The sequence below is a fragment of the Cynocephalus volans genome, chromosome 4 (genome assembly GCF_027409185.1).
Source record: "Cynocephalus volans isolate mCynVol1 chromosome 4, mCynVol1.pri, whole genome shotgun sequence".
NCBI lineage: Eukaryota > Metazoa > Chordata > Mammalia > Dermoptera > Cynocephalidae > Cynocephalus > Cynocephalus volans.
Window position 1 is genome coordinate 97,089,552 of NC_084463.1, and position 27,743 is coordinate 97,117,294.

The 27,743-nt window shown below is 35.5% G+C and overlaps 1 protein-coding gene and 1 pseudogene across 2 annotated transcripts in view; both read left to right on the plus strand.

Moving 5' to 3' along the window:
* RSF1 (remodeling and spacing factor 1) overlaps positions 1-27,743 on the plus strand; it is a 156,834-nt gene that overhangs the window by 68,715 nt on the left and 60,376 nt on the right. For both annotated transcript variants that reach the window (XM_063094386.1, XM_063094385.1), the window contains exons 3-4: positions 9,353-9,445; positions 16,110-16,315. In XM_063094386.1, the coding sequence (XP_062950456.1) occupies positions 9,353-9,445; positions 16,110-16,315 (299 nt within the window). The remainder of the gene's footprint in view (positions 1-9,352; positions 9,446-16,109; positions 16,316-27,743) is intronic.
* On the plus strand, positions 21,356-22,403 carry LOC134377182 (aprataxin-like; annotated as a pseudogene).

Genomic DNA, 27,743 nt, shown 5'->3' on the forward strand with positions numbered 1-27,743 from the left:
TTATCCCATAAAACCTTGTTCTCCTTCTGGTCCTAGCACAAATGTCACCACTTATATAAAATCTTCCTTGTCTCCCTTCATCCCTCCCTTGGCTCTCCTCTGTGTTTTCATAGTAGTTTATAGATATACCAGTTATTCAGTTTGTAGACAATTTACTGACTACTTTCCCTCCTGTAATTATTTGTTTACATAACTGTCTCTCTCTCTTTGTATTTTGAACTTCTTCTAGCAGCGACTATCTCTTAATTAATTCATCTTTGCCCTCCAAGTACTTAATGTGAGGTGTGTCACATAGCAATGCTTCTAAAATGTTTGATTTAGTCCTCTAGAATGATTAATATATACAAAACAGTCGGACATCTTTAAATATTAGGAGACTTCTGGTGAGTTGTAATTTAAGTATAAATGTGGGGCTAGATGATTTATAATTTTCAATCTAGCCTTTGTCCACAGCTCCCTTGGTGGCAACTGACCTGATTGGTGTCTTGAATTCATGCTGGTTTCACTATAAATGATTATAGCTAGTAATTTCTATTGCTCTGATTTCTTGGGTAAAGCACATAACCTCTGTGACTCATTTTCCTTCTGATGATAACAATATACCTAATATGAGGGTTGTTATGAGAATTTACTGACTTAATATTTTAAAGTGCCCTGCACCTTTTAAACATGCAATAAATGTTAGCTGTTATTATTCTAGTAAGAATTAAAAATGTTCTTTAAGATGTTTTGTGTTGACTATAGAAATTATTAGTGATTAAGCTCCCAAAACTGAACCGTGAAGACGTAGAAAATTTGAACAGACCAATAACAATAAAGGAGATTGAAGCTGTTATCAGAAGGCTCCCAACAAAGAAAAGCCCAGGACCAGATGGATTCACAGCAGAATTTTACCAAACATTCAAAGAAGAATTGACACCGATTCTTTACAAACTATTCCAAAAGATTGAAACGGACGCAAATCTCCCAAACTCATTCTATGAAGCAAACATCATCCTGATACCAAAACCAGGTAAAGATATAACCAAAAAAGAAAACTACAGGCCGATATCCTTGATGAATATAGATGCAAAAATCCTCACTAAAATACTAGCAAACAGAATACAGCAACACATACGAAAAATTATTCATCACGATCAAGTGGGATTCATCCCAGGGATGCAAGGTTGGTTCAACATACGCAAATCAATAAATGTGATACACCATATTAATAAACTCAAACACAAGGACCATATGATCATCTCTATAGATGCTGAAAAAGCATTTGATAAAGTTCAGCACTCATTCATGACAAAGACCCTCTATAAGTTAGATATAGAGGGAAAGTATCTCAACATAATTAAAGCCATATATGCCAAACCCACTGCCAATATCATCCTGAATGGGGAAAAGCTGAAAGCTTTTCCTTTAAGAACAGGCACTAGACAAGGATGCCCACTCTCACCACTCCTATTCAACATAGTGTTGGAAGTACTAGCCAGAGCAATCAGAGAAGAGAAGGAAATAAAGGGCATCCAGATTGGAAAAGATGAAGTCAAACTGTCCCTGTTTGCAGATGACATGATCCTATATATCGAACAGCCTAAAACCTCTACAAAAAAACTGTTGGAATTGATAAATGATTTCAGCACAGTAGCAGGATACAAAATCAACACACAAAAATCAGTAGCATTTCTTTTCTCCAATAGTGAACATGCAGAAGGAGAAATCAAGAAAGCCTGCCCATTTACAATAGCCACCAAAAAAATAAAATACTTAGGAATAGAGTTAACCAAGGAGGTGAAAAATCTCTATAATGAGAACTACAAACCACTGCTGAGAGAAATTAGAGAGGATACAAGAAGATGGAAAGATATTCCATGCTCTTGGATTGGAAGAATCAACATAGTGAAAATGTCCATACTACCCAAAGTGATATACAAATTCAATGCAATCCCCATCAAAATTCCAATGACATTTTTCTCAGAAATGGAAAAAACTATTCAGACATTTATATGGAACAATAAAAGACCATGAATAGCCAAAGCAATGCTCAGCAAAAAAAATAAAGCTGGAGGCATAACACTACCTGACTTTAAGCTATACTACAAAGCTATAATAACCAAAACAGTATGGTACTGGCCCAAAAACAGACACACTGACCAATGGAATAGAATAGAGAATCCAGAAATCAACCCGCACACTTACTGCCATCTGATCTTTGACAAAGGCACCAAGCCTATTCACTGGGGAAGGGACTGCCTCTTCAGCAAGTGGTGCTGGGATAACTGGATATCGATATGCAGGAGAATGAAACTAGATCCATACCTCTCACCGTATACTAAAATCAACTCAAAATGGATTAAGGATTTAAATATACACCCTGAGACAATAAAACTTCTTAAAGAAAACATAGGAGAAACACTTCAGGAAATAGGACTGGACACAGACTTCATGAATACGACCCCAAAAGCACGGGCAACCAAAGGAAAAATAAACAAATGGGATTATATCAAACTAAAAAGCTTCTGCACAGCAAAAGAAACAATTAACAGAGTTAAAAGACAACCAACAGAGTGGGAGAAAATATTTGCAAAATATACATCTGACAAAGGATTAATATCCAGAATATATAAGGAACTCAAACAACTTTACAAGAAGAAAACAAGCAACCCAATTAAAAAATGGGCAAAAGAGCTAAGTAGGCATTTATCTAAGGAAGATATCCAAATGGCCAACAGACATATGAAAAAATGCTCAACATCACTCAGCATCCGGGAAACGCAAATCAAAACCACATTGAGATACCATCTAACCCCAGTTAGGATGGCTAAAATCCAAAAGAGTATGAACGATAAATGCTGGCGAGGCTGCGGAGAAAAGGGAACTCTCATACATTGTTGGTGGGACTGCAAAATGGTGCAGCCTCTATGGAAAATGGTATGGAGGTTCCTTAAACAATTGCAAATAGATCTACCATACAACCCAGCCATCCCACTGTTGGGAATATACCCAGAGGAATGGAAATCATCAAGTCGAAGGTATACCTGTTCCCCAATGTTCATCGCAGCACTCTTTACAATAGCCAAGAGTTGGAACCAGCCCAAATGCCCATCATCAGATGAGTGGATATGGAAAATGTGGTACATCTACACAATGGAATACTACTCAGCTATAAAAACGAATGAAATACTGCCATTTGCAACAACATGGATGGACCTTGAGAGAATTATATTAAGTGAAACAAGTCAGGCACAGAAAGAGAAATACCACATGTTCTCACTTATTGGAGGGAGCTAAAAATTAATATATAAATTCACACACACACATACACACACACACACACACACAAACCGGGGGGGGGGGGAAGAAGATATAACAACCACAATTATTTGAAGTTGATACAACAAGCAAACAGAAAGGACATTGTTGGGGGGGAGGGGGGGAGGGAGAAGGGAGGGAGGTTTTGGTGATGGGGAGCAATAATCAGCTACAATGTATATCGACATAATAAAATTAAAAAAAAAATTAGTGATTAACCTAAGAGAACTTGTTTTTAATTAAAATAAAACATTAGTTTTGTATGTCTTTCATCTGTTCGTCACATGTTTGTTTTGTACCTGCTGTGTGTTTCATACTTGGCCACAAGCTTGGGATGCAAAGATGAGTTAAGACTCAGCCCTTGATTTCTCAGAGTTCAGCCATAAAATTTTTCTTGACTCAGATTTGAAAGGTTTGAGTAATAATGTGATCCAGTGGAAAGATATTTGAATCAAGGGCTATAAGCTTCAAGTCTGAGCTCTGTCACTAACTTTGAGCAAGGCAGTTCTTAGACGTCTAATGCATACCACAAAATGTCTGTACAAACCTATCTCTCGTTAACTTCCTTCTCCCATTTTTAATACCTTAGGTAAAAACCCTTTTGTTCTTCCGTTTGTTCAAGCCAAGAATGCTAGATGTCATCCTTGGTCTTTCTTTCCAGTCATCCTCTACATGTGTTCTATCAAAAGTTCTGATAATTCTACCTCCAAAATATAGCTGTCTACTTCTCTCTGATCCTCACTACTATCATCATAGTCCATGCCACCATTGGCCTTAAAATTGGTTTTCATAAAATTGGTTTTTTTCCACTTTTTCCACTCTGAAATTCATTTTCTACACAGCAGCTATGTTTTTGAACTATAAATCAGATCATATTATTCCTCCATTTAAAATTCTCCAGTGGCTTCCTATCATATTTGAAATAGCACCTTAACTGCTGATCCTTACCCTGGCTTACATAATTTGGCCCTTGGGTTACCTCTTCAACCCTATCTCCTGCCACTCTCCCCCTTATTCTTCTTTATTTACACTGGTCTTTTTTCAGTTCTTTTAACATGCCAAACTTAAGGCCTTTACAGTAGCTTATTTCCTCTGTCTGGAACATTTCTACTCCAGATCATCTTGTTGAATTCTATTTTGTGAGTCAACTTTTTGTGTCAAACTTTAAAAAAACAAAAACAAAAACATGGGGTCTCATAGTGTTGCCCAGGCTGGAGTGCAGTGACTATTCACAGGCACAATCCCACTACTGATCACAGGAGTTTTGACCTGCTCCATTTCTGACCTGGGCTGGTTCACCCCTCTTTAGGCAACCTTAGGTCCCCCTACTCCTGGGAGATCACTGTATTGATGCTGAACTTAGTGTGTACACCAGATCAGCATAGTGTACTACAGCCCAGAACTCCTGGGCTCAAGCGATCCTTTACCCTCAGCCTCCCGAGTAGCTGGGACTACAAGCCAAGTAGCTGGGACTACAAGCTAACACCACTGTGCCCAGCAAAGTCAATTTTTTAATGAAGCCTTCAGTAAGTAGCCAATTCAGAGTAGTATCCACACTCTCTCTGTCATATTACTCTATTTTCAGCATAGCATTTTCATTACTTAATATTTTCTTATTAATTTAGCTGTTTGCCTCATAGGATACAAACTCCTTGATGTCTCCATCATGGTATCCTAGCAACTAGACTAGTTCCTGCATAGTAGGCACATAGTAAATATTTGTGGAATCACTAGGTAAGTGAATCTCTTTCAACTTCATGTTTCTCAGTTGTAAAATAAAGATTTGGATCTGAATGATCTACAAGGGCTCCTTCTCCCCTTGTCAAAGACAAAGCCTGACACTGGTTAAAGGTGGTCAAGATAGATTTTATTCAGGTAACAACTGCAGTAGGGTAGAGAGCTAGGCTTAGTTCCAATTTGTGCAGAGGTGACTGGGTGTTTTAAAGGGAGAAGGGAGGAATAGGAAGGGAGGAATAAGAGGGAATGGGGGAGCTCAAGCAGAATTAAAGAGGTAAAAAATTACAAAAAGCAGGTAAGAGGGTTGTTCACTGTCAGTGTGATTATGCCATTTGTGTCTGCTAACTGGCATTAATGGCAGTTAGGCTTCTACCCTCCCACAGAGATGGGAAGACAGAGGCCCTGTCCTTCCTGATACTAACATTTCAAAGGAATGGTTGGGTAGCCTTGAGCTTTTCCAGATTGAAACTTAAGGGGGGTCAGTTCATCCCAGGGACAAGGCCTTAGGCTGCTGGAAGCCATCCTAGAGTTTGATCTCAAGTGTCTTAGGGCAGGGGCAAGAAGGGGGCATGATGAGACTTTTTGCAGTTCTCATACCCTGCCCCCCTTTTTAATGCCTTATGTTTTCAGTTGTCAAAAAGAAAAGGATTATTAATACTTTCTTTGTGTATGAGTCCAAGATAAATATGTTAATGATCCCACTGAGATAAATTCCATGCTATGTATGCATGAAACCAATTCTCCCATAACTGTTGAGCTGATGTGGAATCTTTAAAAGCTCGCTTCTTCTCCTCTGCCCATTTTCCATCCTCAACTTTATTTTCCTGTGTGTAGAAGTTAGGAGGAAAAGACACAGGTAGTATTGGAATGGTAACTTGGCTGATGGCCAAGACACTTCCCAAGCTGAGTATTTAGCTTTCAGCCTTGCAGGCACAGAACATTGATTTTAGTTATGCGTCAGGAGAAGGAAGGGCTTGTCCCTCAGGCATCATGCAGGGAAGTATAACAGGATATGACCTCTTTTGTTAACCAGATTTAGAGAGAATCAAACATAAAACCAGTAATATGGAATAATAATTTATGGTTATAAATATGAACGTTATACGAAAATGTTTATGTTCTGGATATTGGAGCATTCTCTTCCTAAAGAGAAATTGCATGTGAAACCAAATTATAATTGCAAGGCCTCTTGGTCAGAATCAAGTTGGAGCATGGAGAGTTAATATGAACTACCAGTGTAGTAAGGATCCCCAGGCTTGAAGGACCCAAGAATACATTGTTGTAAATAGTCTCTGATAGACACAGCTAGTTTCTGGCTCCGTAGGCAAACTGTCCCATCCTGCCTGCGACCTGTTTATTATGTATGGCTCACAAACTAAAAATGGTTTTTATGTATTTAAATAAATGGGAGAAAAATCAAAAGGAGAATAATATTTTATGATGTGAAAATTATATGAAATTCAAATTTTAATAGCCATAAATATAGTGTTGTTGGAACATAGCCGTGCTTACTCATTTACGTCTTTTCTATGACCGCTCTTGTACTCTAATAGCAGAGATGAATAGTTGCAAAAGTGACCATGTGGTTCACAAGAGCTGTAATTATTTACTGTTCGGCCCTTAACAGAAAAAGTTTGCTGATACTGGGTGTAGATTAAAAGTCTTTCATAAGAGTTATTTAGATGTCATTTAGAGTACTGTTTCTATTTGCAAGTTTTATTTGCAGTATTTGCTTTGTGGTGACGATGTGGTTTATGGGTGTTTGGAAGTATCTAATTAGTGGATTTTTTTTTTTTTAAAACATCAAATGACATAGTAATATGTCTCCATTGTTATTAAAGAAATAGAAAATGAGTAGCATATTATCTTTGAATACCTGCACAATAAAAGTTTTGTACCCTAAATGTTGTAAATAAAGGTCAGTAAATTAAAGTTAAGCAGTGTGGGGGCAGTGGCATATATCTTAATTATCTCTGTATCCACCTATCTTTTTATTTTCTCCCCTTTCACATAGTAGATTCTAATCAAGAGTTGTCCATTTGTATTTGAAATTTGTGATGTCATGAAACATTGGCTATGCTTTGGTATCTGGACAAACTTTGAAGCTGTGTCATTCTCAGCCTCTCTCAGATACTGAGGATGAGCTTCCCCACACTCAGCATTAGCCTCTAGGATGGTCACCCAGCGTCCTCTTCTTCTTGGGGCCTGGCATGCAGCAGAGCACTCAATAAATGCTTCTTCTAGGTCATAACTGGGCTCTGCATTGTTGGTTATCTTCTTGTCTTTCTTTTATTTTTATTTTTAAATTGAAATATTATTCACATACCAAAAAATTCACACTTTTAAAACATACAATTCAGTGTTTTTTAGTGTACTTACAAGGAGCATGCACTCATTATTACTATCTAAATTTCAGAACATTTTCGTCACTCCAAAAAGAAGCCCCCTACCATGAGCAGCTGCTCCGCGTTCTCTCCTGGCAACTTCTGCTTTCTAATCCACTTTCTGTCTCTGTGGATTTGACTGTTCTGATATGTTTTATACCCAGAATCATGCAATGTATGACTTTTGTGTCTAATTTCTTTCACTTAACGTGCTTTCAGGATCGATCCATGCTGTAGCATGTATCATTTCAGTCCTTTTTGTGGCTGTATAAAATTTCATTTATGGATATACCATATTTCAGTTATCCATTATTTCTTCTTTCATTTATCCAAATATCTCTTAGACTGTTGTGAATAACGCTTCTATGAATGTTCTTGTACAAGTTTTTGTGTGGACATATGTTTTTATTTTTCTAGTATAAATACCTAGGTGTGGAATTGCTGAGTCATATGGTAACTCAGTGTTAACATTTGAGGAACTGCCAAGCCGTTTTCCCAAGCAGTGGCAACATTTTGCATTCCCACCAGCAGTCTATGAGCATTTCATATTTTTCCACATCCTCCACCAGCATTTGTTATTTTCTGTTTTTCTTGTTCTGGTGAGATGTCTATTCAGATCCTGACCTTTTAGCTTTTGGTATAATCACTTTAGGGTCTTCCCTGTATAATATTCCAAAATTTTCCTTTTCTCTGTATATCTCACGTTTTTTCTCTCCACAGAATATAATACTGTCAGTCAGAGGAAGTATGCTATTGCAGGGAATGGGGAACTCACTCTTCCTCTGAGTCTTTGAAGACCCTGCACTATACAGCTCCTGGCCATGCTACTTGCCTTAGATTCTTTTTCTATCCGGATACTGATCTCCTGTGATTTTATTGTACAAAATGGTAAAAAGATGACATTGGTGCAGGGTAGGAAAAAGGCTAACTCGCCTGGGAGGGCCATTCAGATCTTATTTCTGGCTTGAGATGGTCATATAAGCAGTCCCATGTGCCTAATGGTTTTTGTCCTGCCTGCCTGTCTAGCCAATTGCCCATGCTCCGCGATAATTTCTTGCCTTGCGTTGGTTCTTCTTCCTTGGTTCTCATTATACTCTTTGCTCCTGTTTGTAAAAGAGTATGAAATTGGTAGGCATTTTACACCATTTTACATGACTACTTAATAGCCTTTAAGATCAATATTATTACTGTTTCCCTTTTATTGCTAAATACTGGCTCACAGAAGTCATAGAACCCATGGCATTTTTCCATATTTACCTCCGTTATTAGCTTCCTCTGTCCTCTATTGTAGGAAGAGCTGCGAAATGAGAGAAAGTGTGCTGCATTGACTTCAGAGTGGAGTCGTTTCTTTAGCCTGTTGTAGTGGCTCTGGATTGCCTGAAATGCTTGTAGTGAGAGAAACCTAGACATTTAAGTTAAAGCCACATTGTACAAGGTCGCAAATGCCAACAAAGCGATGGAATTTTTACTTTACCCATGAATAAGAAGAGGACATTGAGTTGGAGAGAAGCTTGATTAAAAAATATGTGTATAATTTGGTATGTTTTTTGAACACTACTTCTGTTCTAGGCATAAAGATGAATAAACTATTGCCCTTGCCCTCAGGTAACTTCCAGCCATTTGGAGTGATGGAATAAAATAATTACTCTAATGTGGAAGAATGTGCCCAAAAAGTTTCCATAAAGTTCTTGAGAGCAGAGGAGAGAGCTACAGAGATTACTTCTTACTTTAAATTCAGTTATCAGATGATAGTACACATTTCTGAAGGGTTTAAGTAGTATGCACTTTAGGGTGGAATTGGATTGGACTGTTGTTTGGTGTAAACTCTTTCCTTTATAAATACACACTAACAAAAGCATCTAGCATACTCGTACAAGACTACCGTAAATAAAATTGCTTTCGTGTTTTACGATATTAACTTTCTCTGACAGATATGCCAAGAGTTTAACAGCACCTGGGCATGGGAGATGGAGAAGAAAGGCTATCGTGAAATGAGTGTTGAATGCAAACTAGCACTCTTAAAGGTAATAGATTTATTATTTGTTATAATTAATTTAATGTAAAAATTCACTTTCGACTCCTGGTTAAATGGGGAAATAAACAAAAACCAGACATTTTTATTGCTAGTGAAAGAGAAAAATACATTCTTTCCTTCTTTTTTGGTGACAAAAACAGTTTATTTCATAAATTACTGAGTTTTAAAAATTGTTTTCAATGCATAAGTGTTTCTAGGTTTACTTATCTCTACTTGCAGGGACAGTAATGGAATGGGCAAGCAATTGCCCCAAATTAGTTTTATTCATTGTTTTCAGCTTTCATAATCATTGCTGTCCACTGTAAACTATGGTTAATCTTCCACTGATTGACTAAATTAGTAACTTGGTGTTGTTTTCCAGATGACTAGGAACATGCCATTGTGCACTTAGTAAAACCCTCACCTAACCAAACTGGCTTGTTTAAAATGGGTCATCTCATAGTAGGCTTATTTTCAAGTTTGAGTTTCCCTTTCTTTTCCTGTCCTCTTCCTAGTATTGTCCCTATTTAGTAGCAACATGGCCAGCAGAATAGAGGGGGGAAATACTCATTGTGGAAAAATTAAAGTTTTCACTACTTCTGAAATTCATAATATTTTAAAAATAGGTTCCTTGTTCAGAGGACCTCAAGGTTTAATGATGATTGTTAAAATATGGTGTATATATTATATTTTTGAAAATAGGATTAGACTATAGAGTAGCTCTTATTTTGCTATTAGATATAATTGCCATTAGGGCCTACACAAAATTTTGCAAGATCCATAAGACACTTTTCTGAGAAAACCAAATGTCATAGTAAACTCAGATTTCAGGGTATATTATCATGCAGGGTCATCCATCGCCAGACCATTGATCCCAAAGGGGTCTGTAAGATGATTCATTGGAGTGTCAGAACAAAGTCATAGAACTTCTAGTCATAATTTTAAAACATCTCAACCTTTGAAATAACTTTCTGTACTATATTATAATGTATATGTTAGTAAAGATTTATGTATATAGTAAATATGTAAATACATGCATGTAATATATATAAAATACACATAATTATTGAAGATGTGTTATAAATTTTTTAGTGGTAAGGATGCTTGATCAAAAAAGCTTAGAGACTGTTGGGATAGTTGACACAAGCAAAGACAAAGAGGCTGTGGTAGGAACTTTATGTATTGTCTGTCTGAGCAGAGAAACTTAGTGAAGAAATCTGACTTTATACCTAATCATATCTAAAATGTATAATAAAATGTTAGTCTGCTCTTCCAGTTTACTCATGTGGATATCTTTTTATTAAGAGAATTAATTGAGACAGCTATCCATGGAAGACTGCTTTCCTTGAAAACTGCATATGTCTTAGGCTTTCAAAAATCAGATAGTCCTTTTAAAAATCATATTCATTTAAAAGCTGTAGGAGAGAAAGCATTATTAAAAATTTTACACCATGACTCCTGAACAACCAGTGGATCAAAGAAGAAATCAAAAGGGAAATTTAAAAAATCTTGACACAAATGAAAATGGAAATACAGCATACCAAAACTTACGGAATGCAGAAAAGCAGATCTAAGAATGGAAGTGTATAGCAATAAATACCTACATTAAAAAAGAAGAAAAATCTCAAAACAACTGAAAGTTATACCTTAAGGAACTAGAAAAAGAACAAACAGCTGAAAGTTAGTAGAAGAAGAGAAATAAAAAAGACAAGAGCAGAAATAAATGAAACAGAGACTAGAAAAACAATACAAAAGATTAATGAAACCAAGAGACGGTGTTTGAAAAGATAGACAAATTGATAAACCATTAGCTAGGCTGACTAAGAGAAAAAGAGAGAAGACTCAAATAAAATTAGAAATGAAAGCAGAGACATTACAAGTGATAACACAGAATTAAAAAGGATCATAAGAGACTATTATGAACAATTACATGCCAACAAATTGAATAACCTAGAAGGAATGGATACTTAGAAACATACAACCTACCAACACTGAATTATGAAGAAACGGAAAATCTGAATAGAAACTAACAAGTAAGAAAATTGAATTGGTAATCAAAAATCTCCCTTCAAAGATAAGCCCAGGACCTGATGGCTTTACAGCTGAATTCTATGAAACATTTAAAGGCTAACTGATAGCAATCTTTCTCAAACTCTTCTAAAAAACTGAAGAGGAGAAAATATTTCCAAACTCATTTTACAAAGCTAGTGTTACCCTTATACCAAAGCTAGACAAAGACACCACAAAAAAAGAAAATTATAGGCCAATATCCCTGATGAACATAGATGCAAAAATCCTTAACAAAATACTAGCAACTGAGTTCAGCAGCACATTAAAAAATCATTCACCGTGATCAAGTGGGATTTATCCTGGGATCCTGGGGTGCAGTGATTATTCAGCATACTCAAATCAGTAAATGTAACACACTACATTAACAGAATGAAGGGGAAAAAGCATATGACAAAGTTCAGCATTGTGCTTTCATGATAAAAACTCTCAGTAAATCAGGTATAGAAGGAATGTACTTCAACATAATACAGACCATATATGACAAGGCCACAGCTTATATCATACTCAGCAGTGAAAAAGTGAAAGCTTTTCCTCTAAGATCAGGAAGAAGACAAGGATGTGCTGCACTATCAACACTTCTATTCAACATAGCAGTGGAAGTCCTAGCCAGAGCAGTTAGGTGAGACAAATAAATAGAAGACACTAAAATTGGAAAGGAAAAAGTTAAATTGTCACTGATGACAAAAATTAAATTGTTTGTTGTCGACATAATCTTATACATGTAAAACCCTAAAGAATCTACCCCAAAACTGTTAGAACTAATAAATGAATTCTGCGAAGTTGCGGGATACAAAATCAACGTACAAAAATCAGTGTTTTGGGGCCGAACCCGCAGCGCACTCGGGAGAGTGCGGCGCTGGGAGCGTAGCGACGCTCCTGCCGTGGGTTCAGATCCTATATAGGACTGGCCGGTGCACTCACTGGCTGAGTGCCGGTCACGAAAAAGAAAAAAAAAGAAAAAAAAAAAAAGAAAAACAAAAATCAGTGTTTTTATTCACTAATAATGAACTATCCAAAAATGAAATTAATACTTATAATAGCTAATACAATGTAAATGCTATGTAAGTAAGTGTTATACTGTATTGTTTTTTATTTATGTTACTTTTTATGTTGTATTGTTAATTATTTTTTTCCCCATGTTTGGTTGAATCCATGGATGCAGAACCCACAGATTGGAGGACTGACTGTACATAAAAATTAAAAACTTCTGTGCACCAAAGGACACAATGAACAGAGTGAAGAGGAAACATATAGAATGGGAGAAAATATTTGCAAATCATATATATAATAAATGGTAAATATCCAGAATATATAAAGAACTCCTACAACTCAACAACAAAACCTACCCAATTAAAAAATGGGAAAAGACTTGAATAGATATTTCTCTAAAGAAGATATATAAATAGTCAACAATTATATGAAAAGATGTTCTGCATCACTAAGCATTAGGGAAGTGCAAATCAAAACTACAGGAGATATCATCTCATACCCATTAGGATGGCTGTTATCAAAAAACCAGAAAATAATAAGTGGTGGTGAGGATGTGGAGGAATTAGAACTCTTGTGCACTGTTGGTGGGAATGTAAAATGGGGCAGGTGCTATAAAAAACAGTATGGTGGGTCCTCGAAAAATTAAACATAAAATTACCATATGATCCAGCAATTCCACTTCTGAGTATATACCCAAAAGAATTGAAAGCAGGGTAGCAAAGAGATATCTGTACATAATAACCTAAAAGTAGAAATAGCCCAAGTGTCCATTGACAGATGAATGGATAAACAAGGGGTGTATATAAACAATGGAATGTTATTCAGCCTTAGAAAGCAGGGCAATTCTGACACACACTACAATGTGGATGAATCTTGAGGACATTATACTAAGTGAAATAAGACAGTCACAAAGGACAAATACTGTAAAATTCCACTTATGTGAGGTACCTAGAATAGTCAAATTCGTACAGACAAAAAGCAGAATGGTGGTTGCCAGGGGCTGGGGAGGGAAGAATGGAGAATTAGTGTTTAATGGGTACAGAATTTCAGTTTGGGAAGATGAAAAATTTCTGGAGATGGATGGTGGTGATGGCTGCACAGTAATGTGAATGTACTTAATGCCACTGAGCAGTACACTTAGAAAGGTTCAAATGGTAGATTTTATATTATCTATATTTTATCACAGTAAAAAAATGTCTAAACAAGGAAAAAAAATGAAATTGAGAAAGCGATCCCATTTACAATAGCATCACAAAAATAAAACATTTAGGAATAAATTTAACCAAAGGGGTAAAAAAGATCTCTATACAGAAAACTAAAACAACAGTGAAAGAAACTGAAGGCCCAAATAAATGGAAAGTTATCTCATGTTCATGAAGTAGAAAAATTAATATTGTTAAAAATGTCCATACTTAGCCAAAGTGATCTACAGTCCTTATAAATTCTAATGACATTATTCACAGAAAAAAAATTTTTTTTTTGGTGGCTGGCCAGTATGGGGTTCTTGACCCTGGACCTTGGTGTTACAAGTTTGTGCTTTAACCAACTGAGTAACCAGCCAGCCCTATTTACAGAAATGTTTAAAAAATCCTAAAATTCATATGGAACCACAAAAGACCCCAAATAGCCAAAGCAATCTTGAGAAAAAAGAACAAACTTGGAGTTATCATACTACCTGATCTCAAAATCTACTACAAAACTATAGTAATCAAACGACATGGTATGAAACAGACATATGAAAACATATGGACCAACAACAGAATAGAGAGCCCAGAAATAAATCCGCACATATCAGTCAACTGATCTTTGACAAAGTTGCCTCAGACACAAAATAGGGAAAGGACAGTCTCTTGTAAAAATAAATAGTGTTGGGAAAAGTAGATATCCACATGGAGAAGAATGATATCCACATGGAGAAGAATTATCTCACCCCATATGAAAAGATCAACCCAATTATCTCACCCCATATGAAAAGATCAACTCAAAATGAGTTAAAGACTTAAACATAAGACCTGAAAGTGTAAAACTACTTGACGAAAATATAGGGGAAAACCTTCCTGACGTTGGTTGAAGCAAAGATTTTTTGGATATGACCCCCAAAGCACAGACAACAAAAGCAAAAGTAGACAAATGGTATTGCATCAAACTGAAAAGCTTATGCACAGCAACAGAAATAATCAGCAGAGTGAAGAGACAACCTACAGAATGGGAGAAGATACCTGCAAACCATTCATTGGATGGGATAAATATCCCGTATGTATAAGGAACTGAAACAACTGAACAGCAGAAAACATATAATTAAAAATATGCGTGTGCAAAGGACCTAAACAGATATTTCTCAAAAGAAGATATAGACATGACTAACAGGTATGTGAAAAACTGCACAGCATCACTTACCATCAGGGAAATGCAAATTAAAACCATAATGAAATATTACCTTATACCTTTTAGGATGGCTGTTATCAAAAAGACAAGAGATAAATATTGGCAAAGATGTGGAGAAAAGGGAATACGTATGTGCTGTTGGTGAGAATGTAAAATAGTACAGCCATTATAGAAAACAATGTGGAGGTTCCTCAAAAAATTAAAAATAGAACTACCATATGTTCCAGCAATTCCACTACTGGGTATATATCCAAAGGAAATGAAATCAGTTTGAGATATCTGCACTCCCATGTTACTGCAGTATTAATCACAGTAACCAAGGTATGGAATCAACCTAAGTGTCTATCAGTGGCTGAATGGATAAAGAAAATATGGTATATAGTCAATGCAGTATTCTTCAGCCTTAAAAAAGAAGGAAATCCTGTCTGTCATTTGTGACAACATGGATGAACCTGGAAGACATGATACTAAGTGAAAAAAGCGAGGCACAGAAAGAAATACCCCATGATCTCACTTACACGTGGAATCTAAAAGAGAAAATAAATGAAAACAGAGAGTAGAATAGTGGTTACCAGGGGTGTGTGGGAGGAGAGATGTAGGTCAAAGTTAACGAAAATTCAGTTAGGAGGAATTAATTCAGTAGAACTATTATATAACATGGTGACTATAGTTAATGACAGTGTATTACGTATTTAAAAATTGCTAACAGAGTGGGTTTTTTAATTTCTCACTACAAAAAAAATATGTGAGGTAATGTATATGTTAATTAGCTTGATTTAGCCATGCCACAGTGTACACATATATCAAAACATCATGTTGTATACCATAAATACAATTTTTATTTGACAATTAAAAAATAAATTGGTTAAAAATTTAAAAAACAAGTGACAATTTTTTAAAAATTTCATACCACAAGACAATTTGGGGTGTTTTAGTGCAAACAGGCTTATTGCTTTTGAAATATAACTTGATTTGTGTGTCAGTGGTTGTATTAAACCTATAAGTTGGTGTAAGATTAAAATAAAATGTTAACTTAGAATTTATCTTTTTTAATTGGTTATTCTAAACAGTTTTACAAAACAGGGGAGAGGATAGTGAAAGATTGATAAGTTATGGGTGTTCTGTCTGCTCCTGCCTGTCCCTGAATTGATTCAATCAACTATATCATATTTATTGTGATTGCGAAACATTTATGGAGTATTTTAAGCCTTATTATGACTATTTTTCAGTATCTCTGTGAGTGTCAGTTTGATGACAATCTCAAATTTAAGAATATTATCAATGAGGAGGATGCTGATACTATGCGTCTTCAGCCAATTGGACGAGACAAAGATGGCCTCATGTACTGGTATCAGTTGGATCAAGATCACAATGTCAGAATGTACATAGAAGAACAAGATGACCAAGATGGCTCTTCATGGAAATGCATTGTCAGGTATCTTTTATTGGAATTTATTTGCGTGTTTCTTTCTTTTATCTCTTTTCTACTAGAACATGATGTGTGAAGTGGAAATGGTCCTTTTTTTTTGGTGTTGGGGAATTCGCAGGGTTTAATCTAGTATCCAGCACAGTATCTGTAGTGAGCATGTAATCAATTATTTGTCGAATAAATGAATGTATTTAACAGTTTAATTCATACCAGGACACCTTCAACTTAAGGAAGCCAGAATCTGAACAGTAATAATAATGTACAAGTAATATGCACAGAAGAACATATTGTTAGACAAAAACACAGAAAAGCATTGTTTGGTTTTTTAACCATGGTTTTTTATTAGGCATTATCTATGTATTTCTAATTATTTTAATTCAGCCAATTCGTTCTGACCCAGTATATATTTTTTTTTTTTGCTATGCATACATTTCTTTACTGGGGTTCTAAAGAAATCTGAGGAACATTGTGCTTTTTTTTGTCATAGTTCTTTTAAAAAACCTTGATTTATTATTTGTATTGATAAATATATTTGAACAGAAACATTTAGTGCACAGCTTTGAAATATAACTTTTTTTTTAAAATCAGTGAGCGATACCAGGACCTTTATTCAGAATCTTTGTGTCTTTTATTTTCTATCTTTGCAACTTCATTATTTAGAAATATTTTATTAATTCCTGTGATACATATATTTTTTAAAAGCTCAACTTTCATTCCCTAATAATAAATGAATTAAATAAGCTCATGGGGGATTGTTTTAATAGCATATATAATTACATGATTCTGCATGTAGTTAATTTACTAAATGTCGGTAAACAAAGTAGTTCTGAAGTAAAATTTATACAGTCTCTCCCTATGAATATAAACGTTGAATGGGGTTCTGTGTTCATGATGTTTCCTGTATCAAGCTTGCATAGAGAAAGTCATCTCTCCTACTTTGTAGATGAAGAAAATATGACAGAAGAATAATTAATGATTAGAATTGATCAGAGTCATATATGTTTACAACACTTCTAATGTACAGTGTTTTGAGTAAATTATACCCTAATGCATGATGTGAGCTTTTAGTGTTAACAATTATGTTTGAATCTAGGTTTGACCACTTATCATCTGTAGGCACATTACTTAATATCTCTGAAAGTTGCTTTCTTATACTTTAAAATGAAGATGATAATAGTTCCCCAATAAAGTTGTTGTTAGGAATATATGAGCAGTCATGCTAGGACCATAGTACATGCTCAATAAACATTTGCTCTTTTACTCTCCACCTTTTTAACTATTGGCTTTTCATACAACTTTTCTTACCTCAAAGAATGAAACAGTTTCTTCATTGAAGAAATATTTATCAGTAGAAAGGTCTGAATTCTATTGCTTTCACCTCTTCTCATTCTTTACCATTTCTCCAGGTTTTATTTCACATGCTTCTGCTTTTTCTTTTTAAACCTTCTTAAAAATCTGTTTATGATAAACATGCAGTGGTGTATGTGGCAGTTGTTCAGAAGAAAATGCTTAGATAGAATGCCTGAATACAGTTTTCTCATGTTGACAACCACAAATTTTGTCAGAGACCTAGTGCCAGGTTATTTTTAGCCATTTTGAAGAGCTCTATGAATATGTGTATTCCTATCTTCTAATGTGCCAGGGAACATTACCTAAATAATGTAGAAATATTTGGGACTGCTCAAAAACCATTGGGTTTATTGACTCTTATTTTACATAATAAATGCCAATTTTTAAATACCTGATCGTCACACTTACATTCCTTTATTTCATTAAATTTATAAGTTTATATTGTATACCTAATTGTGTTAACAGGTACTGTGCTAAGCAATTGGGAATATAGTAGTGCATGGTATAGGGCAGGTATTCTAGAAGGGCTTCAGGCACCTGTGAAATCTCTTATAATGTAAGGAATAGTTCTTATGTCTATATAATATGTGTATTTTCTGGGGAAGGACAGTAGTTTTCTTCAGATTTTCAATTGGGTCTGCTTGTACTTACTGTAAGTGAGATGTGCTGTGACATGGTATTTCAGTTACCTTTAATTCATCCACACAGTGCAACTACGGTTAACAAACAGCAAGTTGTCTTTTCCACATAGATCTCATTTTTGTGAAGGTTGAATGTGGAAAGCATTGTATTATTTTTGCTTCCTCAAAAAGGTAAGATCTTACTTGTTGTTAGTATATGTTCGGTACCCAAAATAATCTGGGGCACTATCCCACTTAACCCAGATGAGATCATACAGGGAGGTGAGTACTTCGATTTGAATGACAAACTCTAAGAGAAATGTTAATATAGTAGAGTAAGGCTTGTAAGGAAAGAACCACAAAGGTGACGATTGAATGTACTGAAAGTCATTTATCTAGCAGAAATTTAGGGAGATACGTCTGTCTTCAAACATTTAAAGGAGTGATTTTTGGAATAATATCTTTCTCAAGGGCTGAGACAGGAACAGTGGTTACAGAATTATTGAGAAGAAAACTGAGCTTGACAGAAGCAGGAACAATTTGCTTTTTCTGTATTATAGAGAAATGATTGTCTTAAGGCTGGTAGATACTTTCAAAAGCATTTTCTAATTAAACCTGTGAGTTTATGGAGTTTTTAAGGAGACATTAGTCTTTTTAGCAAGAAATTCCTTTGGAAACAGGAAAAGAACAAGTAAAACAAATAGAATTTTGACTTTTTCATTTAATAGGCTGCACTTAGATATTTTACTTAACTAATGAATATTATTTTTTACTACTGAAATGAAAAGCCTGCATCTTTTGCTTAAAACAACTTCTTTAAAGTAATGTTATTTTCTTGGAGATCAGCTAGTGTTGGAAACATGTTTCTACCTCATCCTTAAAAGATGACTATATAACAAAAATTATGTAGTCTTTAGAATTTTGTGTTTTAAATCCAATAAGTCAGCCTTCTTAATGATCAATAAATATGGAAATATAACAGATCTTTGCAACGTAGAAATTGAATGAAATTTTTTTCTAAAAATGAGAATCCATTAAAAAAGGGATAATTTTACATATTTGATCTTCTATTGGGAATTTAATATAACATTACTATAGTCTTAAAACTTCTACTGTCAAATAGCAATTTCCATTACTGCTTGTTGCGAAATTAACAATATAAGTAAGTATGAGATCAATAGATAGCAGTTAATTCATATATACAGAATTATATTTTAAGTTGAAACAAGATTTAGTATGTGATTTACAAAAGAATAAAAGTAGTTAAATTTCATTGAGCCATATGAAATTGTCAACAATTGAACATTTTTACCTACAAAAATGGTGGTGTTGTATGGTTTAACCAAGTATAATTTTCTATAAAAACAAATTTTAAGCTCCAGTGTCCCATTTGTTCCAATTAATATTCAAAACGGAATTGCCACAAAAGAAGTATTTGTTATAGTTATTTCATCTATAATTTAGGTCTCAATGAAAGAGGATAAAAGTACAGAAAAAATATTTTTTTACGTCTGATCAAATAACATGTAATAAGTGATATTATTTAGCCTTGGGGATATGTCAAGAGAATTTCTTTTAGAATATAAAAGATAAGCAGAGAATATGAAAGTGACAAAGTGGTAGTATTTGTTTATTAATAATGAGAGAATTTTAGCAAGTAGAGGTCTCATATAGACCATACTACATCAGGTGTTTCTTTAGGATCAGAGAGACCCTACAAGAAGTGATTTTATGCCAAGTCTACTAAGGAAGATAAAGTTTTATGCAGACTGTTGAGCAGTTACTTCGTAAAGAATATATATACACATATATGTTTAAGTGTATATATTTTTATATATGGCCAATATTCACATGAACAAGTTTTCAGCATTATTAATTCATCAGAGAATTCCCAATTAAAACCACAATGCGGTACCACTTTACTTCTACTAGAATGACTAAAATGAAAATGACTTACAATACCAAATGTTAGTAAGGATATAGACAAACTGGAATTCTTGTACCTTGCTGGTTGTGATGTAAAATGATACAACCACTCTGGGAAACAGTTTGGCAATTTCTTCAAATGTTGACAAACTGTTACCCCATAACCCATCAATTTTTTTCTTCCTTACTTTCTTTCCTTCTGTCTGTCTTTCTGTTGCAGCTGGCTGGTTTGGGGATCTTAACCCTTAACCTTGGTGTTAGAGCACTGTGCTCTAACCAGTAACCCATCAGTTTAACTCCTAGGTATTTGTATTAGAGAAACGAAAACACATTTACAAAAAAGTCTTGTATAAGAATATTCATAGCATCTTTATTCTGAACAATAGATACTACTAAGCAATAAAAAGAAATACCTGTCAAATTACATGAATTTGTCTCAAAATCCTTGTGTGTGAAAGAAGCCAAAAAATACATACTGCTTGATTCCATTTATTATAAATTCTGGAATTAACAAAACTAATAATCTATGGTTATAGTAATCAAAACTCTGATTTCTTCTTGCTTCAGTCGGGGAGAAGGATTGGGTAGGAGGAGACAAGAGGGAATTTTTTGTTAATATTCCTCATCTTGATAGTGGCGTGGATTACATGGTGTATGCATTTGTCAAAACTGATGAACTGTACACTTAACATATGTTCATTTCACAGTATGTAAACTGTACATCAATAAAAATATTTGAAAAATTGGTAATGGTTTGATAATCATTTTGAAAAAGTTGAGTTCTAAATAGTGTATACAGTTTTCATGTACTTGTAATTACAAACTCTGTCAAGACATTTCTAAACCATATTCTGCTAATACAGCACAATGATTAAAAAGATAGGCTCTGAAGTCTATCTGGAATTCATTTCTGTTAAATTGTGCTCACTGTGATCTTTGGCAAATTACCATAGCTCTGTGTGTCCTCAATGTCTTCATCTATAAAATGGGAGTGATTTAGTACCTATTTAATTGGAGGAGTTATATTGGAATTATGTGAACTAATTCATGTAAAGCTCTTGGAGTAATACCTGGAACATAGTACTCGTTTACTAATGTTAACTTCTTATTAATAGTACTGCTGTTAGCAGGGAGACACAGATGGAGTAATGTGGACGTGTTGGTCTCTGTCATCTCGAGAGTGATGATACAGGTGTGCTGGTTGGTGAGGCAGGACAGCCAGCACCAGTGAATCAAACTTCCACATTTGGAAGCAGTTGTGATTGAGCGTGGTTCAGAGACCAAGATCACTGATAAATGTTCTCAACAGCAAGCACAGTTGAAAGCAGAATGTAACCAGGGATATGTCAAGGTAAAGCAGGTAGGGGTCAATCCCACCAACATTGATTCAGTCATAATTGGGAAGGACCAAGAGGTGAAACTGCAGCCTGGCTAGGTTGTCCACATGGTGAATGAACTTTATCCATATATCATAGAGTTTGAGGAAGAAGCAAAGAGCCCAGGCCTGGAAAAACATACAAGAAGAAAGAGGTAAGGCAACAGTGATTCTCTAGAAAGGGATGTTGCCCAGGAAGCTGAGTCTGGGGCAGGGCTGGAAACTGGGAGCAGCCCTAGCCAAACCTCTGTGCCCTCACAGAGGGGGAGGGTGCATCTACCAAAAAGGAATCACTGAGCCATTGGAGTCAAGGTTTGAAGATTTCTATGCAGGACCCCAAAATGCAGGTTTACAAAGATGAACAGGTTGTGGTGATTAAGGATAAATACCCTAAGGCCCATCACCACTGGCTTGGGCCTCCATTTCCAGTCTGAAGGCTGTGACCAGGAATACCTTGAACTTCTCAAACATATGCACTCTATGGGGGAAAGGGTGATTGCAGATTTTGCTGGGTCCAGCAAACTCCGCTTCCGATTGGGCTACCATGTCATTTACAGCATGACCCATGTGCGCCTTCATGTGATCAGCCAGGATTTTGATTCTCCTTGCCTTAAAAACAAAAAGCATTGGGATTGAATTCTTTCAATACAGAATACTTACTAGAATCACAAGCTATTATCAAGATGGTACAAGAGACTGGCAGAGTGACTGAAATGGGATGTCTGAGCTCTTGAAGCTGCCCCTTTGTTGTGACAAGTGCCAGCAGTTGCTGCCTTCCATTCCTTAGTTGAAAGAGCATCTCAGGAAGCACTGGACAAAGTGATTCTGCAGAGCTGGATCTTCTGCCAGAAGTGTAGCCAATTCTTTGCAGCGAATTGCTGGCACCTGTGTGGGTTGCTTGCAGACTTCTACTCATGCTCATTCAGACTCACTTAATGCAGGATATAGAAGCAGAGGGCTGGTTATATATTTCTGTTCCTTACATTTATCACCCCCTCCCCAGAGGCATGTGGCACTCTTTCTTCAGAGCAGCTAGAGCAGTCTCTTGTTTATCCTGAAGGCACTGATAGGTCTTATTCTCTGATCTTAATCTGTTCTGTAATATTTTTCTTCCCTCCTTCATAGGGGGGCTTAATTTCTCCTATCTCTTCTGCTCCCTTCTACCTAAGATCACCTAAATGCTCCCTTCTCAGGAAGTCTGTCTCATTAGTTCTTCCCTGTGAGCAAGGAGGCTAGATGAGGATGTGGAGGGTGGAATTTTTTCTAATATCAGGGGTTCCTGGATGATGAGGAAACATTCAGCTCATGTTCATCACAGTTCAGCTGTCAGGTCTTGCTGGCCTGCTTGGATCTGCTGTTTGAAAATAAAATTTGTTTTTTAAAAAAAATAGCACTGCTGTTAATATTACTAGTTAATTCCTCCCTTCAGTTTTCTTGGCCTACATAAAAAATAGTGTCACTTTCAGTTTTCTTTTTTGCCCACTCAATAATTTGGAATTCATATGAAAAAGATGGAGTAATGTTGCTGAACTCTGGAATCATATATTGCAGATATTTTCAAAAGACATGCTATTTTATGCTGTGCTATGCTTTGTATATGTACATATACATACATGAGACCATATAAATACATGGTCTCATTTCTTAGAGAGTTTTCCTTGTGGAAGGAAGAGACAGGGAAATAGTAAATGATAATATAGTGTCATGTGATCGGCGATGGAGGTCATCCCACTTTGCTGTGGAAGAACCAGACAGATACTTAGCCTATACGAGGCAGAAGATGATGTCTGTGCTTGACTTTATTTTTGTTTTGTCTGTTTTTGTTATTTTGTTTTTACTGAATTAGACTTTCAGTTCAATTGCTTCTGAAAGCTTTAGCACCTACCACTAACTCAAACTCTGAACAACCCTCAGAGTGGGAGAAATAATATTCAACAATATAATTGTTACAGTATGTTCCATTTCACCAAAATCTAGATATTAACTTAAGATACAGATAGGAAAATGAAAGCATTTAGAATCTGATTAAGTCAAAATCATTCAGTTTGTCCAAAACTAAACTTCTGACCTCTCCATTCCAACACATTTGTCTCATCTCAGATAATAGCAGCCATATCCTTTCAGTTGCTTGGGTCCAAAATCTTGGGGTACATCCTTGACTCTCCTTTTTCTCTCACTTCACATCCACTCTATTAGCAAATCCAATCAGCTCTCCATGCAGAATGTAATCAGTTTGAGCATTTCTTATCTCCTTCATAGCTACATTCTTGTCCAAGCCACCACCACCATCTTCTTCTTCGTTTTCTTTTTAATATGTACATACAATTAGGTGGGTTTTAGTATATTCAGAAGTTGTGCAGCCAGTACCGCTGTCTAACTCCAGGACATTTTCCTTAACCCAGAAAAAACCCTAGAGCAGTTATTCCTCATTCTCCCTTATCCCAGCCCTTGGCAACCACTAGTTTTCTTTCTGTTTCTATAATTTGCCTATTCTGGACATTTCATATATATAGAATTGTACAGTATGTGGCCTTTTGTGTCTGAATTCTTTCTCCTTTTTATGGCTGAGTAATATTCTTTTGTATGGAGATACCAGGTTTTGCTTATCCATTCAGTGCTTGTCTTTGAAAGAGTAATTGGAGTTAGCCATGGGAAAAATATTCCAGGCTAAGAGAACAGAAGTGCAATCACCTGATATCCTAAAAGAGCATGGTATTTTGGAGGGATATAATCTGATTTAATAAGTATGAGAGAAGAAATTGTTTGGAGAAAAAGAAAGTGAGGGAGGGATGGCAAAACAACTGGATTGTTGTTAGGGTTTAAAGTCTACTCTAAAAGGTCTTGTAGACAGATAGTGTTAAGAAATTTGGATATGATATGAATATATGTATATTTATAAAAATTCCCTCTGACTAATTCAAATGTAGGATTTTTTAAAAAAATTATTTTCTCCAGCACAGTAAGTCTTAATTGTTGGATCAAAACAGGAGAAACTCAAAGATGGGTAGTTTTGTTTTCATATAATAATGACTACATTAGGCTTCTGTTTAAACATAGTGATGAGGTTACAAGTCTCATAGGGAGTTGTTCTTGAATAAATTTTACTGCTTTTGAAGTCTTTTGTTGCTTCAAAAGAGTAGTGGAAATAATTGAAATGGATTTTCTTAGCAGTGTCAGTCTCTTTCTGTGTTTTGAAGCTTTTTAAAATAGGTGTAGTGAATAACTTCAATGTACTTAGTTTCCAGCACGACTTCAAAAAATAACAAATAGATTGAAGCATTTATTACATATGGAATTCTCAATGAAATGTGAGAGGTAATAATAGTACACATAGAGCTTTATGAGCATGTTGGTATAATGTAATTAGGACTAAGACAGGATGTTTGCTAAAAATAAATTCATTTAAAGTCTCTGGGTCTTAACTTTCCCTCCTGTAAAATAGAGATAATCCCAGACAGGATTTTGAGAGAGCATATAGTCTAACTTAATATTATTAGATAATTAAAGTTCTAGACTGTTCATTTTGTTGTGTGTGTTCATATGTATGAATGTGTGTGTTCATATGTATGAACATGTATGTTCATTCCCATTTAAAATAAATGGTTGTCATTTTAATTTCTGAAAGATATCCATCAGTGCCCATTTTATTGCTTTCCTTAGGAGGCCAATTAACCAATACTCTAGAGAATCCAATCTTTTATAGATAAGGAAGCTGAGGCCTAGTGGGGATATATGAGTTGTCCAATGGCATATAGCCATCTAGTTTAGGAACAAAAATTCCATTCGTTCATTAAACATTTTTTAGAACCTACTTAATAAGGCAGAATCTAGCTGGCATGGAGGTGGAAAAGGATAGGAGGATAGGACACATATGTGACACGACAAATTAGAAAACAAGTAATTTTCATCTTAACTTAATCACATTGAATTAGCGGTACATACACAGTGCTTTGAGAACATAGATGGGAGGATCGTGGTTCTGAGTAACTTAGTGTCAGATCTAGAAATATGTTTACCAACTCTTAGTCCAAGCTTCCTTTTTATCTTTACCATTATACACTGCTTGTCTGAGCAGGAAAAATATCCAAGTGAGTTTTCTCATTCATAATAGCATTAAAGTTGACCATACTATGCCTCTACTTTTGCTAGTAAAAATATGGAATTTATAGAGTAAAATCTTTTTTTTTTTTTTTTTTAATTTGAGTAAAATCTTATTTATTGGGGATTTTCTGGTATTGTTGCCCCTTACCAAAACCTCCCTCCCTCCTACCTCTCCTTCCTCCCCACCAACAGTGTCCTTTCTGTTTGCTTGTCGTATCAACTTCAAGTAATTGTGGTTGTTATATCTCCCCCCCCCGGTTTTGTGTGTGTGTGTGTGTGTGTGTGTGTGTGTGTGAATTTATATATTAATTTTTAGCTCCTACCAATAAGTGAGAACATGTGGTATTTCTCTTTCTGTGCCTGACTCGTTTCACTTAATATAATTCTCTCGAGGTCCATCCATGTTGTTGCAAATGGCAGTATTTCATTCGTTTTTATACCTGAGTAGTATTCCATTGTGTAGATATACCACATTTTCCGTATCCACTCATCCGATGATGGACATTTGGGCTGGTTCCAACTCTTGGCTATTGTAAAGAGTGCTGCGATGAACATTGGGGAACAGGTATACCTTCGTTCTGAGAAAAATGTCTTTGGAATTTTGATGGGGATTGCATTGAATTTGTATATCACTTTGGGTAGTGTGGACATTTTCACTATGTTGATTCTTCCAAACCAAGAGCATGGGATATCTTTCCATCTTCTGTATCCTCTCTAATTTCTCTCAGCAGTGGTTTGTAGTTCTCATTTTACAGATTTTTCACCTCCTTGGTTAACTCAATTCCTAAGTATTTTATTTTTTTGGTGGCTATTGTAAATGGGCAGGCTTTCTTGATTTCTCGTTCTGCATGTTCACTATTGGAGAAAAGATGCTACTGATTTTTGTGTGTTGATTTTGTATCCTGCTACTGTGCTGAAATCATTTATCAATTCCAAGAGTTTTTTTGTAGAGGTTTTAGGCTGTTCGATATATAGGATCATGTCATCTGCAAACAGGGACAGTTTGACTTCATCTTTTCCAATCTGGATGCCCTTTATTTCCTTCTCTTCTCTGATTGCTCTGGCTAGTACTTCCAACACTGTGTTGAATAGGAGTGGTGAGAGTGGGCATCCTTGTCTAGTTCCTGTTCTTAAAGGAAAAGCTTTCAGCTTTTCCCCATTCAGGATGATATTGGCAGTGGGTTTATCATATATGGCTTTAATTATGTTGAGATACTTTCCCTCTATACCTAACTTATAGAGGGTCTTTGTCATGAATGAGTGCTGAACTTTATCAAATGCTTTTTCAGCATCTATAGAGATGATCATATGGTCCTTGTGTTTGAGTTTATTAATATGGTGTATCACATTTATTGATTTGCGTATGTTGAACCAACCTTGCATCCCTGGGATGAATCCCACTTGATCGTGGTGAATAATTTTACATATGTGTTGCTGTATTCTGTTTGCTAGTATTTTAGTGAGGATTTTTGCATCTATATTCATCAAGGATATCGGCCTGTAGTTTTCTTTTTTAGTTATATCTTTACCTAGTTTTGGTATCAGGATGATGTTTGCTTCATAGAATGAGTTTGGGAGATTTGCGTCTGTTTCAGTCTTTTGGAATAGTTTGTAAAGACTCAGTGTCAATTCCTCTTTGAATGTTTGGTAAAATTCTGCTGTGAATCCATCTGGTCCTGGGCTTTTCTTTGTTGGGAGCTTTCTGATAACAGCTTCAATCTCCTTTATTGTTATTGGTCTGTTCAAATTTTCTACGTCTTCATGGTTCAGTTTTGGGAGCTTGTGTGTGTCCAGAAATTTATCCATTTCCTCCAGATTTTCAAATTTGTTGGCCTATAGTTGTTTTTAGTAGTCACGAATGATTCCTTGTATTTCAGATGAATCAGTTGTAATATCGCCTTTTTCATTTCTAATTTTTGTTATTTGAATCTTCTCTCTTCTTTTTTTTTGTTAGCCATGCTAATGGTTTGTCAATTTTATTTATCTTTTCAAAAAACCAACTTTTTGATTCATTGATCTTTTGTATTATTTTTTGGGTTTCAATTTCATTCAGTTCTGCTCT